General features: G+C 35.8%; 1 protein-coding gene across 1 annotated transcript in view; it reads left to right on the plus strand.

Moving 5' to 3' along the window:
• The first annotated feature begins 2,541 nt into the window (after positions 1-2,541).
• The window catches only part of LOC128211521 (nucleolar complex protein 3 homolog), a 39,505-nt gene continuing 23,481 nt past the window's right edge, over positions 2,542-18,565 (plus strand). Inside the window, exons 1-11 of the mRNA XM_052916416.1 lie at positions 2,542-2,678; positions 4,896-4,984; positions 5,223-5,429; positions 5,813-5,991; positions 7,187-7,389; positions 8,494-8,655; positions 9,505-9,598; positions 12,951-13,036; positions 14,287-14,406; positions 14,776-14,847; positions 18,274-18,330. Coding sequence (XP_052772376.1) covers positions 2,673-2,678; positions 4,896-4,984; positions 5,223-5,429; positions 5,813-5,991; positions 7,187-7,389; positions 8,494-8,655; positions 9,505-9,598; positions 12,951-13,036; positions 14,287-14,406; positions 14,776-14,847; positions 18,274-18,330 — 1,275 coding nt within the window. The 5' untranslated portion in view covers positions 2,542-2,672. The remainder of the gene's footprint in view (positions 2,679-4,895; positions 4,985-5,222; positions 5,430-5,812; positions 5,992-7,186; positions 7,390-8,493; positions 8,656-9,504; positions 9,599-12,950; positions 13,037-14,286; positions 14,407-14,775; positions 14,848-18,273; positions 18,331-18,565) is intronic.

The raw sequence follows: 18,565 nt of genomic DNA on the forward strand, positions 1-18,565 counted from the left end.
TTGCTTACGATTTTACCCCTCGGTGCGATTCTGTTCCACTGACCGTTCCAAGGCGGTCACTAAAGCATTTCTTCATTAATATGCTTTGATGCATGGTCTGACAGTTTTGAGTAGTTTGTGTCTCTCTTTTAGTGCATGTGTGTTGGGCCTAATCCTTGTACCTTAAAACAGGGCCATTGTAAAGTGTTGGCTACTTGGCTTGTCATGTAATGGGGGCTCATAAAGCTCCTTAGTGCGAATTTTTAACCACAAATATTTTAAAAGACCCTCAAATTTTCATAACAATTATTCATATAACATTATGATTTTAGCCGTTTTCTTGTTTTTGGTAATATGTTTGGATTAAAATGCATTAACATCATCAACACTCAACTGTATATGATCAGAAAGGCAATGAGAAATGAGGTCCTTAAATTTGACATATATACTACCAAATCATTTAAAAAAACACACACACAAAACAATATAGGTGAAAGATTTCACCATTAGCGAATATCTACACTACTATGTTTTCAGATAAGACGTGATTTATTTCAACACTAGACTTGGCTTCAGCATATATATTATGTCTCCACTTAAAACAATTCCTTCAATATTATGGCTTAACTAGTTTTTGCTGTATTGTTTATGCAGTCGAACACATTTCTGTAATCAATAAAAGCATACGAAAAAATGTCTATTCTTCTGTCAATAGGCCACTTTCTTCTAAACACATATTAATTTTGTCATTTAATACTGATGTAAAAAGCATTCAGAAAAAAACAACACTTAAAGCTGCACCCTCACATATTAAACGTTTTGACAACTTTTTTTTATTTTTTGTCTTGGAACGAGCCAATTTTTTGCGAAAATCCATGGAAACCAGTTATATGAGACTGCTGACAAAAAATTAGATCGCAGGTTTTTCTATCGAGGTTAAAAAAATGATGTTATATGTATTTTTCTTAAACCGTTGGTAACGGTTTAAGCCATAAAACATTCATTTTCGAACGAAAATATGAAAATCTGCGTTCTGATCTTTTGTCAGCAATCTTTTGTCACATGTTTGCAGATATTTACGCAATAATTTAATCTTTCCAAAACAAAAAATAAAAAAGTTGTCAAAACGGTAAATCTGTTACGCCTCTACAAATGTCTGGATTATTTTCATCACCTGCATTTAAAAAATATGTAAAATCACACCAGTACACAATTTTTATAACCTGTGAGGCACTTTCCCAGTATCAAGAACAATTTTAAGCAATTAACATGAACCATGTTATAATGTAATAGTAACAATGCAGCTTTAGAATAGTTCATGTATTCATATAAAATGTAATATTTTTATAAAGTAATCTTTTTTAACAAATAGAAAATGGCTAATTTAAAAAAATAAAAACTGAGCAGGTATCAAATGCACCATCGTAGTCAAAATAATAATAAAAAAATCATGTGGACGATTTTATCTATATCTTTGTTTTGAGTTAAAATAATATTTTATTACTGTTTTATTTCACATTCAGCATTAAACGAAGTTTATTGTAATTTAAGATTGTTTTTCCTTTAATGCAAATAACACTATTCTGCTGCATCTGTAATTAAGTATCTTTCCTGTTTTTCCAATACTTTTATTAATCAAATCAACAACAACAACACATACATCAAATTGAATACAGTATTGTCAATAAATGAAGACAATACTTCAATAACTTCATGATCAATACAGTTTACAAAATCTTTCAAACTATCAGAGTTCCAGGTGGTTTAAACAACATTGGCATCAAAAAGGACCAGAGCTATAGAAATTATCTTCTGGTGCAAGGTTCCGAAAGTTACGAACAACTGATAATTATGGATCAAATGCTGTTAATTTTTTGTCTAAGGAATGTTTGGAAAACACTCCCTAGCGTATTCTGGAAAGAGGTATGGCCCAGTGGCCCCTTAGAAAAAGCAACCCGCTCATTGAATCAATTTGGTTCTAGCCACATGCTGGTATGGTAAATAATAACACTACATTGCGTAAGGGAGTTTACCCTTGACCAAATACACAGTGCATTGTAACAGATTTATGTTAAAAACGTTCAGTTTGGGCTATTTCAAACGGTTATTTAGGTCTATAGTCTCACGGCCTTACGATTGTGTTTACGATATGAAGTCACGGTTAAGGTCCAAGTCACATGACACTTTGAGGTCACTTACCACCTGTCACTGCAAATCATGAGCAATTGCTGATGGTCTTACGACAAGTTACCAATAATCATCGACAATAATTTCAATTGTGCGTGCATATAAACCTCTCTGCGAATACATTCGTTGGTAATAGTCGGAATGTGTTTTAAGGCTGTCGTCACGTGTCATTGCAGGATCGTTCTTCGAAAGTCTGTGAACATTCTTATGCCCCCTTCGGCCCGGTCTTTATTATTGATAGTCTTCAGTTATTCTCATAAAGTTGTACGATTGTCAAAGAATTGCATGCGACTTCTTAAACTAGGGGACCTCACTGCGTATAGTTGGAGATTGTTCTATCTTCGTAACCTAAAGTGTTGTCTGCTACTGGTAAAATAAATATCTTTGTAAAAATTGCAGCAGTCAAAACATGGATTTTGTAGTTTTCAAGAAATTGACTTAAATAAATCGTGTTATCAGCCGTATTTGATTAATATCAACAGAACAGAATTGTTTCCATCAGGAAAATGTCGGTATGTATTTAATCATTCGTTTAATTTCGACTATTTAGAGTATTTATTTAAGTCGCGAAAACACATGACTTTTGGAGAACATTCATTAAGTTTTTATAACTCTTAGGATTGTTTTGTTATTGATATTCAGATAAATAGCCTATATAAACAGCTTTATATATATTCGGGTTGTATGTATTGATTTATTGTGTTTATGTTTGGAGTGAAAAATATATCAAATTTCACTGTCGGTCTAGTAAACAGCCGCTTAAGAGTCTTTGACATACATGTGATAACGTCCCGGACGTCCGGGATTGTCCCGGAAATCGTATCTCTGTCACGGAGGGTGCATGTTTGTCCCGGAAAGTCATAAAAAAAAAACGAAAAAAAAAATATCGGAATCGATTATCTTAATTTTACCAATGTAAGTCAGCTATTTTGCCTGTCCGGGACACTAGTCGTAAAACACAGGACATGTTGACACTAATCCGTTAATTGGTACATGTGTCGTCGAGGTCATCGTCAATCACCCGATAAATGATCTATCGGCCTATTGTTGTGCTTAACGAGTGGGGGAGGGTTCTTGTATACAAATTCATTGTTTTCATATGGATTTGTTTGGTCTTATGAATGATAGCTTTTAATTGATGAATTGATATTTTTCACACATGTTACCAACAAACGAGCATGAAGGTAAGTTCAAAGAAAGTGACAAAATGAGTAAAAAAACAAAATTAAAACACGGAAAACCTCCCATATTCCTTTCAAATTTCAAAGTCGATACGTCGTTATACTTTAAACAACTTATGCGTCCATAAGGAATTTTAGTGTTTTGACCTTTTTTCCGAACTATCGTGTGTATTTTTACGCCGAAATAAAACTGACGATATGGGGTTTACAGGTGGTTATATAGAGTGCTTTAATCACGTGACCATGGGAAGTCACGTGATCGCTTTATACAGCCGATTGTTGACACGTCCCTCTATCAAAATTATATGCATCTCCAAACGGAAAAAAGCTCATCGACTGGAAAATCTTCTTTATCGTCTGGAAAATATTGTGTGTCATAAATTGCAAACGTTTTAAATGTGATGAAAAAATAAATATTTTGTAACGCATGTTCTCAAAAGCGCGGGAAAACAGGTGCCCGTATAGTTGTCTATTTCCTGTTTTGATGAAACCGAAAGTAGACTGCATATCCTCCTGGTTAGCACTTCATTTAAAGCCTGGGAAAATATCTGGTGGTTTTATTTTTTCAAGAAAATGCAGAAAAAACAACCATGTCAAGTAAAAAATACGTCTTGGCAGTCAAAATAGGTACATTTTTCCGACGTTAAAAACGACTAAAATAGCCCCAGTTATGCTATAGAATGCACCACAGACGTTCCCCATTTAAAAAAAATTCCGGGGGGGCATGCCCCCGGACCCCCCTAGTGTGCGTTGGCATTACGACGAGTGTCCCGGAATCGTCCCAAGAAATTATCACATGTATGGTCTTTGACAATTTTTGTTTTGGTGACTCTATGCGTCCATATCCCACCTTTTTTTTTCCTAGCCAAGAAAGACAGATCCAAGCGCTAAGTATATTGAGCGCAAAGATAACTGGTATTTGCTATATAGTTCCGAAATGGCTAAAAATAATTTATGTGGAACTTTTTTGTTTTTATTAAACAATGCAGTGTTAAATTGTGTTGATTTATAATTGAAGAATATATTTTACATTGGTTTGAAACAGTCTACTTGTGGCGTTTAGGGAACAAAATGAATATCCAAATGTTATAAAAAAGTTTCCTAAACGCGCATTATTGAGGCTACTGTCAGTCAGACACAAATTCATAATTTGAAATTAACATAAATATTCTGAGGCCTCTCTACAGCTTTCTGACACAGAGAATAGACAATGTCAATGATTTTCCTATGAAATTTACTGCTGTTTCCTTATCAAAAATGCCTCCATTTAAAAAAAAATCACAATATTTTTTTCTCTTGCAAAAATGAAAGAAGAATATGAATATTTAAAAAGCAAAACCTTTAACTGCTACAGTGATGAAGACATTAAATGGTATAAAAAATGGTCTCTAAAGATGGGGGGTTTTATAACTTCAGCCATAATATGGAATGATTTTTACATGATTTGGGTCTTTTCAAGCTGATTTTCTCATGAAGAAATGTACATGCAGTTAAAAAAAATGCAATATACTCACTATTGAGTCATTTCACTAAATCTGTTCTCTTCAGAAAACAAAAGGAATGGGGAAGAAAAGAAAAGGCGGAGTGAAGATAAGTGCTTCAAAACTGGCCAACAAACGCCTTAATAAACTTGCAAAGTAAGTATTATACTTGTACGAAGACAGATTGAAACTTGATATGAAATCATTGTTAACAAGATTTTGTTTTGGAAGGCAATGGAACATTGTCTTGAGACTTTCACAACCAAACTCATTAATTTTCCAATTTAAGCGTGCCATATCATTACAAGGTACAGTTAATGAGATTTTGATTGCTAGACAAACTGAACATGTGGTTACTATGAGTGACAGACATTGATTTTGTTCTCAATTACAGGCAAGGAAAGCTCAGAAAAGACAAAGACGAAAAAAAATTGAAAGAAAAGAAGGCAGCTGAAGGTCGTCGTGGAAATGAGAAGCAGTTCCGTCCTGTTGAGAAACATGTCAAGGAGGTTGAAGAAGACCATGAAATAGGGGAGGAAGATATTGGCTTTTACAAGCGGAAAGGGAAAAATAGCAGCTTTGTTGCAAATGTCAGGGACAGGTAAACTTAATGTTTGGGATAATTTTAGTTTATAAATCTTTTTTTAAGGAAAGAATTGAGGGACTGTCATAGCCTTGATGTGGTTGTCAGTTAAATCATCTTACAAAAAACTTTAACCTTCAGCTTAAGGAAGTTTTCAAGATATTGACATGAAACTTGTTACCATTATAATAGTATATCATTTGTTTGACTAATATGAACTTCGGTCTATTGTCAATTGAGGTATATTGTACATACTAAATGTATGTCATTGAATTGGTGGCTATTCTAATTTCTATAGTCTTCAATTTTAGGCATTCAAGTGTTTTCCCCAAAGATATTAAATTGGGCCTTTTATTTATATGAAATGATTTGTTAACTATGTTAAATTGTGAATGTTTCAGTGTTTTAGGTCAAGAAAACGGCAGCGCAAAGAAAGGAAAAAAGAGGAAAATGAATGAGGTGATAAGTGAAGAAGATTATGAGAAGTTGCCAAGGAAACAGACTTTAAAGGAAGGAAATAAGAAAATGATGCTTCCTATCAAGATGAAACATGGCTTTGTGCAGAGAATGATTGAGACAGGTAGTTAAGTTTGTACTAATTTATCTTAGCTCAATAAAAAAATATTGCAAAGACATTTGAAAGCTAATATGAATAACTCTTGAATCTGATTCTGGGGTTGAAACCAGTACTGTTTTCCTTTTTCACTGGCATTGAGGAAGTACCTCTCATGTGGATCAAACCCACATCCTCTACCCTGAATGTGGTAGACTATATATATACTTAATGTAATTAGACAACCTAGGAACAAATTTAATAACAGCTTGACTATAAATATGAGAGCTATAATACTACTCACCCTGGCGACAACATCACAACTTGGTTAAGGCTTAGCATGTAAGCGCAATAGAGTCAATATCTCATCATGTATTACAGTTATACCATTAACAAGAGCTACCAACCATCTAACCTACTTGATTAATTAATTAAGATTACTCAATCATGCATATACAATGGAACTCAAAGCCCTTAATTATTTGACTTAAATAATTCTGGTTAAGAATTGGCATTGAAGAGCACATACAGTGTAAGTCAATATCTCATAAACTTCTGTATGCATTGCATTATAACATTATACAAGGGTTTTCAACCATCCACATAATGTCATCAATCAAGCAAGATAAGTCTATTTTTGCATATAATGCAAATGATGGCCCTTTATTAATCAACAGAAAATCTGGTTAATGTATTGCATGTAACCACATTTAACTCAATATCTCAGCAACTACTTGATGAATTGCAGGACATGATTATAGTATAGAAGTTACCTAAAATCAGTCTTGGTTAGTTTAAAAATGAACTCTCTCACAGAAGCCTCAAACCCGCAGCATTAGTTTACTTACTCTGAATTACCAGTGCCCATACAGTACCTCTGGTTTCTTGACCGTTTTATTCATTCCAGTACAAAAGCATCAATCTAGTCACTTTTTAAATTGTAATTACGAGTTTATGTAATCAATATGGATGCATTAATATCAAAGAGGGTCTAATCACCTGGATGAAATTAGATGTATTTCAAAGCTATTCTTCTATTTGGTTTTTAATTGCTTTGGACTATTATTTCTTTAAAGGAACTTAAAGATTGAGTAAGTGGCAAACATGCCATACAAATATTGCTTAAATGTACATCAGCTTAATTTAAATATATTTCTGTAACGTCATTTTGAAAAAAAGGAAAACGAAAGTATTTATTTTTGAATAATTCATTAATACACAGAACATGAAGATGACCGACCTGTGAATGGAGATATCTCACCAGACGAGGGCGATGAGGACGAAGATGGTGCTGAAGCCGAGGCAGAGCCCTTGCCACTGCTGACCGGGGTGGAACTGTATGCTCAGAGGCAGAAGAAACTACGGGAACGCAAACAGAGGATAGCTGTGCTCTCCAGTGCTGTGGTGGCGAACCCACAGGAGAGTGTAGGAATATATTTAATACCAGTTCCGCAGATATATTGAACAATTTCCCGTGTTACTTCATAACCTTAATTCCATGAAACAACTTTTTACCTTGTCTTTTTTTTTAATGATTTTTTTTTTATGTCATTAGCAACAATCAGTGCAAGGCAATATTTTGCATCAAATGAAGAAGACTTTTAACAAAGATGACTACTGTTTTCTTCACCATTTTAAATGAAACATAGCTCAGTGTATGCCGCTAACATAGCCCGGCCTTTGGTCTTTTACCAGAGTTGATTGAGAGTTTAGTTTCTTAAAACACTTCAACAAACCTTTTCACAAAACTGCTGGCTGACAGAGCACTGTCAAAACAATATTTTGGAAACAGGTTTGTCGAAGTGTTTGATTAAACTAATCACCAAATCAAACCCCGGCAATAAAACGAAGATGGGGCTCTTTAACTGGCATAGACTGCCATTTGTTTCAAAAGAAAAGTTTCCTTCATTTTAGGCCAAATGTTGTCTTTTGGCCTAACATTTATATCGTAATTTATTATGTGGTATACACACACTGACAATAGCATGCAAACAATACTTACTTTTGGTCATAAGACAAGTATCGCATGACATTAAAAACAAATGCTACAGTATGCAAACTCAGATAGTCTAAACTCTAGTACAAGCCTGAATTTGTGTATTTAAATGCCTCAAAAATGTGTTCAATCAGCCTTTAATGCCTTTTATAAGTGGTTTTTGATATGGAAATTTCAATCACTGTATATCTATTGATCTTTTCTTTTTTATACAGACAAAGCAGCTGGGTGAGCTGGTGGGTTTACTGAAGGAGTTGGAGCCAGAGGTGTTGATGTTATACTGCTTTTTTTGCAGACAAAGCAGCTGCATGCGATGGCATTTCTTTTTTGAAGGAGTTTGACATAGAGGTTATGATCTTATCCGTTTTCTACACACATAGAAGAAACATGAGACATTGGGTTTACTGGAGGAGATTGACCCGCATTTATTTATCGTATGCTGTTTTTTTCAGGCAAAAAAGTTGCGTGAGTTGGTGGGTTTGCTAAAGGAGTCAGACCCGGATCTATTTATCTTATGCTGTTGCTTTTTTCAGACAAAGAAGTTGCGTGAGTTGGTGGGTTTGCTGAAGGAGTCAGACCCAGATGTGTTCGTGACGGTACGTAAGTACACTATGATGTCCCTGCTGGAGGTTTTCAAGGACATCATACCAGGATACAGGCTCCGGCTCCCCACAGACAAAGAAAAACACCAGCAGGTATTTATTGTTACATGTAGCTTGACCATTTGAAGAATAAGGAGAGCTATACTACTCACCCTAGCATTGGCGTTGTCGTCACGCTTTGGTTAAGGTTTTGCATGTAAGCACCTAAGTCATTACCTCAGCAAATACACCATGTTTTCCATTAAACTTCAGATATGTGTTCCCAACTATTTAACCTACTTAATTCATGAAGTTTGATAACACTACTGTGAAAATAATGCAGTTTATGGGCCTTTATTATTATTAGACTTGCATATAATGCAAATTATTTACCTTTATTATTCAAATTTGAAAATCTGGTTCATGTTTTGCATGTAAGCCCACATAGGATGATAGTATGAGACTTACTGTGCAGTATGTGTTTCATTACTTACTATTGAAGAAAGATAACTGTGAATGGTAAAATGGGCAAATGTCTACGAATTAGTTACCTTAAGGCTGTATGAGCAAATAGTTTTCAGGTAAAAAAACAACAAATATATACCAACCTACATTAAATTCTTAGACTGTCATGTACCATAAGATAAATTCTAAGATTTTTGGTGAACAAGGTGAATTTTAAGATTTTGGTTGACTTGAGAAAAAATGTGAGAGAAATGATCCATTTTATGAAAGCCAATCTGAGATGCATATTGACTATATTGAACATGGGCCCTGGGCCAGTATTCATTTTTCTTTTTTTTCTTATCCTTCGATATGCCTCAGTGATTAAATTCAGCCTATTGGTCAGCTAAATATACATGCCAATCAAAATACTTAGTTTCTAATCTTAAATTTAAGTTCAATCTAAATTGCTTATTGAATACAATCCCTGATGTGAATAGCAGTTTTCTGTATTTCTAGATGAAGAAGGAGACTAAAGATCTCGTGGGGCACGAGGTGGGGCTGGTCAACTGTTACAGGGAGTACCTCGAGTTCCTGGATAGAACTGCTAAAGGTTGGTCTGGATTCATATCTTATAACTTGGTTGAGAACATAGCTATTGGTTAGTATTAATTTCCTATTTTAGGCTCAAATCTTTACTTCATTGTAAAATTGTACCACGGTGAAACTTTGGCCCTCTATCAATAGCAATGTATAGTAAAAAGAGTAGTGGGCTGGTAGAAAAAAAAGTTGGATAGGAGCAAGTATTAGTGGGATATAAAGAGAAGTGGGATAGTAGAAAGGAGTAGTTTACTAGGAGCAATAAGTAGTGGGATATAAGGAGGAGTGGGAAAGTAGAAGGGAGTTGTTTGTTAAGAGCAATTAGTAGTGGGATATAAGGAGTAATGGGATAGTAGAAAGGAGTAGTTTACTAGGAGCAATAAGTAGTGGGATATAAGGAGGAGTGGGAAAGTAGAAAGGAGTAGTTGGATAGGAGCAATTAGTAAAGGGATATAAGGAGGAGTGGGATAGTAGAAGGGAGTTGTTTGTTAAGAGCAATTAGTAGTGGGATATTAGGAGTAGTGGGATAGTAGAAAGGAGTAGTTTACTAGGAGCAATAAGTAGTGGGATATAAGGAGGAGTGGGAAAGTAGAAAGGAGTAGTTGGATAGGAGCAATTAGTAAAGGGATATAAGGAGGAGTGGGATAGTAGAAAGGAGTAGTTGGTTATGAGCAATTAGTAGTGGGATATTAGGAGGAGGGGGATAGTGGAAAGAAGTAGTTTGTTAGGAGCAATTAGTAATGGGATAGTAGAAAGGAGAAGTTGGATAGGAGCAAGTATTAGTGGGATATTAGGAGAAGTGGGATAGTAGAAAGGAGTAGTTGGTTATGAGCAATTAGTAGTGGGATATTAGGAGGAGGGGGATAGTAGAAAGGAGTATTTTGTTAGGAGCAATTAGTAATGGGATAGTAGAAAGTAGAAGTTGGATAGGAGCAAGTATTAGTGGGATATTAGGAGGAGTGGGATAGTAGAAAGGAGTAGTTTGTTAGGAGCAATTAGTAATGGGATAGTAGAAAGGAGAAGTTGGATAGGAGCAAGTATTAGTGGGATATTAGGAGGAGTGGGATAGTAGAAAGGAATAATTGGTAAGGAGCAATTAGTAGTGGGATATTAGGAGGGGCGAGTTTGTAGAAAGGAGTAGTTGGTAAGGAGTAAGCAGTAGTGGGGTATTAGGCAGAGTGGGATATTAGAAAGGAGAAGTTGGTTAGGAGCAAGCAGTAGTGGGATATAAGGAGGAGTGGGATAGTAAAAAGGAGTAGTGGGATATTAGGAGGAGTGGGATAGTAGAAGGGAGTAGTTGGTTAGGAGCAAGCAGTAGTGGGATATTAGGAGGAATGGGATAGTAGAAAGGAGTAGTTGATTAGGACCAAACAGTAGTGGGATATTAGGAGGAATGGGATAGTAGAAAGGAGTAGTTGATTAGGAGCAAGCAGTAGTGGGATATTAGGAGGAATGGAATAGTAGAAAGGAGTAGTTGATTAGGAGCAAGCAGTAGTGGGATATAAGGAGGCGTGGGATAGTAGAAAGGAGTAGTTGATTAGGAGCAAGCAGTAGTGGGATATAAGGAGGAGTGGGATAGTAGAAAGGAGTAGTTGGTTAGGAGCAAGCAGTAGTGGGATATAAGGAGGAATGGGATAGTAGAAAGGAGTAGTTGATTAGGAGCAAGCAGTAGTGGGATATAAGGAGGAGTGGGATAGTAGAAAGGAGTAGTTGGTTATGAGCAATTAGATTAGAAGGTGGGGGATAGTAGAAAGGAGTAGTTGATTAGGAGCAAGCAGTAGTGGGATATTAGGAGGAATGGGATAGTAGAAAGGAGTAGTTGATAAGGAGCAAGCAGTAGTGGGATATTAGGAGGAATGGGATAGTAGAAAGGAGTAGTTGATTAGGAACAAGCAGTAGTGGGATATAAGGAGTGGGATAGTAGAAAGGAGTAGTTGCTTATGAGCAATTAGATTAGAAGGAGTGGGATAGTAGAAAGGAGTTGTTGGATAGAAGCAGTAGTGCGATATTAGGAGGAGTGGGATAGTAGAAAGGGGTAGTTGGTTATGAGCAAGCAAAAGTGGGATATTAGGAGGAGTGGGATAGTAGAAGGGAGTAGTTGGTTATGAGCAGCAAGCAGTAGTGGGATAGAAGGAGGAGTGGGATAGTAGAAAGGAGTAGTTGGTTATGAGCAGCAAGCAGTAGTGGGATAGAAGGAGTAGTGTGATAGTAGAAAGGAGTAGTTGGTTATGAGCCGCAAGCAGTAGTGGGATAGAAGGAGTAGTGTGATAGTAGAAAGGAGTAGTTGGTTATGAGCAGCAAGCAGTAGTGGGATAGAAGGGGTAGTTGGTTATGAGCAAGCAGTAGTGGGATAGAAGGAGGAGTGGGATAGTAGAAAGGAGTAGTTGGTTATGAGCAGCAAGCAGTAGTGGGATAGAAGGAGTAGTGTGATAGTAGAAAGGAGTAGTTGGTTATGCGCCGCAAGCAGTAATGGGATAGAAGGGGTAGTTGGTTATGAGCAGCAAGCAGTAATGGGATAGAAGGGGTAGTTGGTTATGAGCAAGCAGTAGTGGGATAGAAGGGGTAGTTGGTTATGAGCAGCAAGCAGTAGTGGGATAGAAGGGGTAGTTGGTTATGAGCAGCAAGCAGTAGTGGGATAGAAGGGGTAGTTGGTTATGAGCAGCAAGCAGTAGTGGGATAGAAGGGGTAGTTGGTTATGAGCAAGCAGTAGTAGGATAGAAGGGGTAGTTGGTTATGAGCAAGCAGTAGTGGGATAGAAGGGGTAGTTGGTTATGAGCAAGCAGTAGTGGGATAGGAGCACGTAGAAGTTTTATAGCAGTAAGAAGTAGAAGGATATGAGCAAGTTGGAAAACAGATACTGGCAAGATGGTGTAATTGTTCAGCTTTTGTCAGTATCAAGCTAAAAGAAATAAGTTTAAACTGATGAGATTCTTCTTATGGAGAATGAAAGAGGACCTCATTCAGAGAGGTGAATAATATCAACCTCATAGGTAATCTAACTCTTCTAATTAGCTGTGGATTAGTTTATTGTTTTATACTATGAAATATGTTTTCTCTTGATGGTGAAAACAGCAAAAAAATGATATGAATCACTCTTGAGAAACCAGTACTTGCGTCCTTTTTGCAAGACCAAGAAAATGTACCTCTTGTTGGGCTTGGACCCACTGTCTCTTGGGTGAGAGGCGGACATGCTTACCATTGGACCACTTGATTGACATATTATCTTGGTCTATGTTGTGTGTAGAATATGCAGCTAATGATAATAATGTTCAGATATCACTAATTAATTAAAATTAATCTCTAATGAAGCCTCCCCTTACTATTCTTACAATGACTCATGTATTTATCTGTATGTACCTGTACAGGTAAAAAGGTTGAGATCAGTGCAAAAAAGATGAAGAGAAGGAAAAACAAGACTCCAGAAGAGAGTATTCCACCAAAATCAGAAAAGGTAGGGTTTATGTTAATTTAATATTTTTTAAGATATGGTTGAGTCCATTTGTCTGTTGCAAGTCGTCTCATTGTTTTCATGCAAACGCTGTCATGTTGAATGTAACTAACTAGGAAACATATTTGACTGAAACTTTGTACAAATGTTCATGATGACCATACATTTATTATGTAATAGTTAGATGACATGTATTTAAATCTTAATGATAAAGAAGGACTCATTCGCTACGCTCATTCCGCCCATTCTTAACCATTAAATTTTACTTCTGGTCATATAACTGACTTGATATACAACCTCATTGGCTGACACATTGCCATTGCAAACTCTGATGCAGGGATTGTGTATCGGATGAGTGGCAGTGGGCTGACCTTTAAACTCCAGCGAAAGTTGAAATTTTAAATGATTAAGCCTAGTACTACATGATTGTCTATTTGCAATTTCATTGGCTTTAGATATAGGTCGTATTCTAAGCAATTGTAGCCGTCACTAGCAAAATCTCCTGTTCAGGTCTGCTCTATGATCAATGGAGGAAAACTGTCAAGCTTTTGCATTCTCTTGTGATGGTGTTCATTTAATAGGAATGTCACAAACCTTGGACAGTTACTCACTGATATGTTTTCCGGGCAATGAAGAACTGTTTAACTTCACCAGCAACATCATCACTGTCGTCGTACAGTTTATATACTTTCAGGTCATGAAGGAGCTGTCTGTGCGGTGTCTCTTGAAACTGCTGGTGAATTACCCTCTAACAAGAACGTCATCATTGACTTCATTGTATCATTTACTCACTGTCATGTGTTTCAGGTCATGAAGGAGCTGTCTGTGTGGTGTCTCTGGAAACTGCTGGTGAATTACCCGCTAACAACAACATCATCATTGCTGTCGTTGTATCATTTATTCACTGTCATGTGTTTCAGGCCATGAAGGAGCTGTCTGTGCAGTGTCTCTGTGATCTGCTGTTACCCTCTAACTACACCAAAGTCATCATTGCTATCGTTGTTTGATTTACTCACTGTCATGTATTTCAGGCCATGAAGGAGCTGTCTGTGCAGTGTCTCTGTGATCTGCTGTTACCCTCTAACTACACCAAAGTCATCATTGCTATCGTTGTTTGATTTACTCACTGTCATGTATTTCAGGCCATGAAGGAGCTGTCTGTGCAGTGTCTCTGTGATCTGCTGTTACCCTCTAACTACACCAAAGTCATCATTGCTATCGTTGTTTGATTTACTCACTGTCATGTATTTCAGGCCATGAAGGAGCTGTCTGTGAAGTGTCTCTGTGAGCTGCTGGTGACACACCCACACTTTAACTACACCAACAACATCATCGCCGTTATTGTTCCCTTCATGAACAACCACAATGATCTGGTTGGTACTGCTTTGTACATTCATATTCATGTCATTAGAGAAATACTATCAGATGCGAATACAATGGGATGAGAAATATTATAGGATGCGAAATACTTATGAATTACTTATTTAAGATTTGACATGAAAAACTAGGAGGCTTTTAAATTTTAAACTTTACCATACAAGTCATTACTATTTAATTACCTCATGTTTGGTATAGACCAGGAAATGCTTTTTCATTTGCTTTGGAGATACAACATCTACATTTATTATAATCCTTCTGTATATATTTATATGTACAGCTTTTGTTTTGCATCAATATATCAACAAATATGCTTAATGAAAATGCAGTTTCGACTGTTATTGAAAATGTTTTTATAATTGCAGATGTCTGACACTGCCTGCGACTGTGTTAGACAGTCGTTCAGGGAAGACAAGGCAGGATATGTCACTCTTGAGGTATGTTTAATCTCAAGGTATGTGTACTTTGGACATATGTGTACTCTCAAGGTATGTATACTCTCAAGGTTTGTGAACTCTCGAGGTATGTGTACTTTCATGGTATATGCACTGTGTAGGTATGTGTACTGTTTAGGTATGTGTACTCTCAAGGTATGTGTACTCTGGAGGTATGTGTGCTCTGGAGATATGTGTACTCAGGAGTTATTTGTACTCTCCAGGTATGTGTACTCTAGAGGTATGTGTACTCTGGAGGTATGTGTACTCCGGAGGTATGTGTACTCTCGAGCTATGTGTACTCTCAAGGTATGTGTACTCTCAAGGTATGTATACACTGGAGGTATTTGTGCTCCGGAGGTATGTGTACTCTCAAGATATGTGTACACTGGAGGTATGTGTACTCTGGCGTTATGTGTACTCAGGAGTTATTTTTGTATCTCCAGGTATGTGTACTCTGGAGGTATGTGTGCTCTAAAGTATGTGTACTCTGGAGCTATGTGTGCTCTCAAGGTATGTGTACACTTGAGGTATGTTTTCTCTCGAAGTATGTGTAATCTGGAGCTATGTGGACTCTCCAGGTATGTGTACTCTCGAAGTATGTGTAATCTGGAGGTATGTGTACTCTCCAGGTATATCTGCTCTCGAAATATGTGTACTTTGGAGGTATGTGTGCTCTCAAGGTATGTGTACTTTGGAGGTATGTGTACTCTCGAGGGTTTTGAACTCTGGAGGTTTGTGTGCTCTCAAGGTATGTGTACTTTGGAGGTATGTATACTCTGGAGGTATGTTTGCTCTCAAGGTATGTGTACTTTGGAGGTTTGTGTGCTCTTGAAGTATGTGTACTCTTGAGGTATGTATACTCTCGAGTTTTGTGTACTCTCGACGTATGAGTAAACTGGAGGAATGAGTGCTGTGGAGGTATGTGTTCTTTGAAGGTATGTGCCAGACATTTTTTTTTATTCTTATTTCTTTTGCTTGAGTTCAACAAAAGTTGATAATGCATAGGATAATGTTTGAGCCTGCAAAGTCATTGGTAACGTGATCGTAAACTATTCTGTACTAAAAGAGTATTTATTTCTTTATTTTTATTTGGGAATTATAGATATATGGGATTTGACATGGAATTTGTCATACAATACAAACATTAGTTAAACAATTTAAGTAATTGAGCTGTTGCAGATTTTTATCATTTTCTCCATCACAACATCTGTTTACTTTATCGCAAGTCATCGTAACTTGATTCTCTAATCTGAAATTATGTTCCACCCATTTCAGAATTTTGTAATCATGCATATCAATAGAAATGAATGTGCATTCAAATTGGTGCTCAATTAACATTACCATTGCATTAAATCATTTGTGTTTAAAATGGATGGGAAAACATGTTATATTATTTTGTTAATTATTAATGAAATGGTTACCTTTTTAGACTTGAATGATATGCAGTTTTATATTGCCGTCATTGTTCATAACTTCATCCTTGTTTTACAAATTTATAACTGATACTTTACCTTTGATGGGTCTCCAATTTTATAAAAAGAAGTAATTGAAGTTTATGTAATAACAACAAACACTCAATTAACACAATTTCACTGTTGGAAATAGAAACAGTTGATTTTATTGCTGCCGAAAATATGTGAGACATTTTAGCTTTTTGCTCCATTTTTAATAGGGATATAACGATACATAAACACACCAGTTTCATGCAGTGCAACATCTCAGGAATAATATTTAAATATTTCATGGTAAAAAGTTGTCATACCAGTTTCTTAATTTTTAGCCAATTTTTCAATAAAAAATGGCCTTAAACAAAATTGCAAGATATTAACTTACTTTGACTAAAGCCATGGTGGTATCTGGAATTTGCTTCATTGAAGATCATTTGCTTAGGCTGTTGTATAGAGAAAGCTTGATTTGTAATTTATAACATGCAAAGGGTTATAACATCATTGATTGCTTCAACTTTGATGATTAGCCGATTAGCGCCACGTCATTTAGCCAGTGATATATAACATTACAGTTAGTGTGTCTTCTTTTATACAAACATATGTTGTTGATAACAGGAGAGTACGTGAGCGAATTCACAAGAAAGAAAGAAGCAAGCTTCATGGTGTTGAATAACTTTCACTCCTACATTCAAACAACTTAAACACATGAAAAAAAGGTGATAAATCCTTTATCAAAATGCAGGCAAAGAAATTCACAGTACACCTTGAAACAAGTCATGTTTTGTATATTGTTACATATGTTTGATGGGCTGGTGGTCTAAAAGAAAATAAATTCATAGTCATTGTAGTACACTGCTTGTTCAAAGATTTTGTGAAAATGAGATTGTTCACAGAATCTTTTCCACAGCAATAAATTGTTGTTTTTTCAATTACTTTTTGTTTGCAAAATATTAGCCAGGTGATGTCGCAAAACTGAACGAAATATATAAATGGGATGATTGTAAAATATTTCTTAAAATATATTTAAGAAACATAATTGATTTGTCATGAAACTTACAAATTTAGATTTGAAAATAAGAAGCTGTCAGCTATTGTGATATGATGTTTGAAGGAATAGAATCTCGCAATATCATACAGGGTTTCTGATAAAAACCAAGAAATTCCAAAGTAACATATCAACCAGAATTTGCTCTTGTAATCACATCTGCATAAGTTATTGCAAGGCAAATAATTTAAATAAGCTTTATTATAATATAATTTTAAGCACTATTTTGTCACAGACTCAATGAGGTCATTGTAAAGACTGAGCTGACAATTTTTGCTTGAAATCTTTAGCTAAATGTTATACAATGTAGTAGTGACGACAAATAACTTAAAGCATCGCTGCAACCCTAAAGGTCAAGATTATTTAAAAATATTATGAATACTGATGCTGTTCCCATCTTCACTTGTGTTAACATTTTACCTCATTTATTTAATTAAATGTGTGAAAATGTGATGTAGATTATTTCACAAGTGAAAAACAAAATACCCTAAAATCTTACCTGTATGAATGAATCAATGCATGTATGCAAAAACCATCGCCATGGATACCAAATCCGCTTCTGATGCTGTCAGAATGTCAAAATCATTGTGTACATTGCATATTACACTCATTGGAGCAATTTTGTCAACACACCTGTTGTACAATCCCTTTTTCAAATTGTTCCTGAGTGGTTATTTTATCATTTTAAAACTTTTCATTTATTGGACAGTTATGTTGTAGTTTGCAAGTTTTTTCATTCAATTTAATTTTGGACACTCAAAAAGACTTAAAACTAAAGTTCTTTGTCTTACGACATTTTGTCGTACACTGGTTGATAAGATGACCAAGTTATGTACAACGATATAAGTTTTTAGGCCATACCTAAATGTACCCATGTAATTATGTTATTAGAACATTTCCAAGGAACAACATTACTTTACCATTGTTTTGTAGATCACCAAGTGTATTGGGAAGATGATCAAAGCGCGAGAATACAGAGTCAAACCTAAGGTAATCCATTATTATAAAGCCTGTTAATGATTTAAGGTATGAATTGCTGGAACATCAATGATTGCCATTACAAGAAGCTTGCAATTTTTCTTTGATGTAGTTTCTGCTTGGTTGGCATGGTGATAGATACTAATGTACTTCAAAGATTTCAAACCCTAATAAATGTAATCACAGTCATTAACATCTATAAGTACCCTTGAGTTATGAACTTATGTCTCTGTTATTGTCATTTTAC

The sequence above is a fragment of the Mya arenaria genome, chromosome 12 (assembly GCF_026914265.1).
Source record: "Mya arenaria isolate MELC-2E11 chromosome 12, ASM2691426v1".
Classification (NCBI taxonomy): Eukaryota; Metazoa; Mollusca; class Bivalvia; order Myida; family Myidae; genus Mya; species Mya arenaria.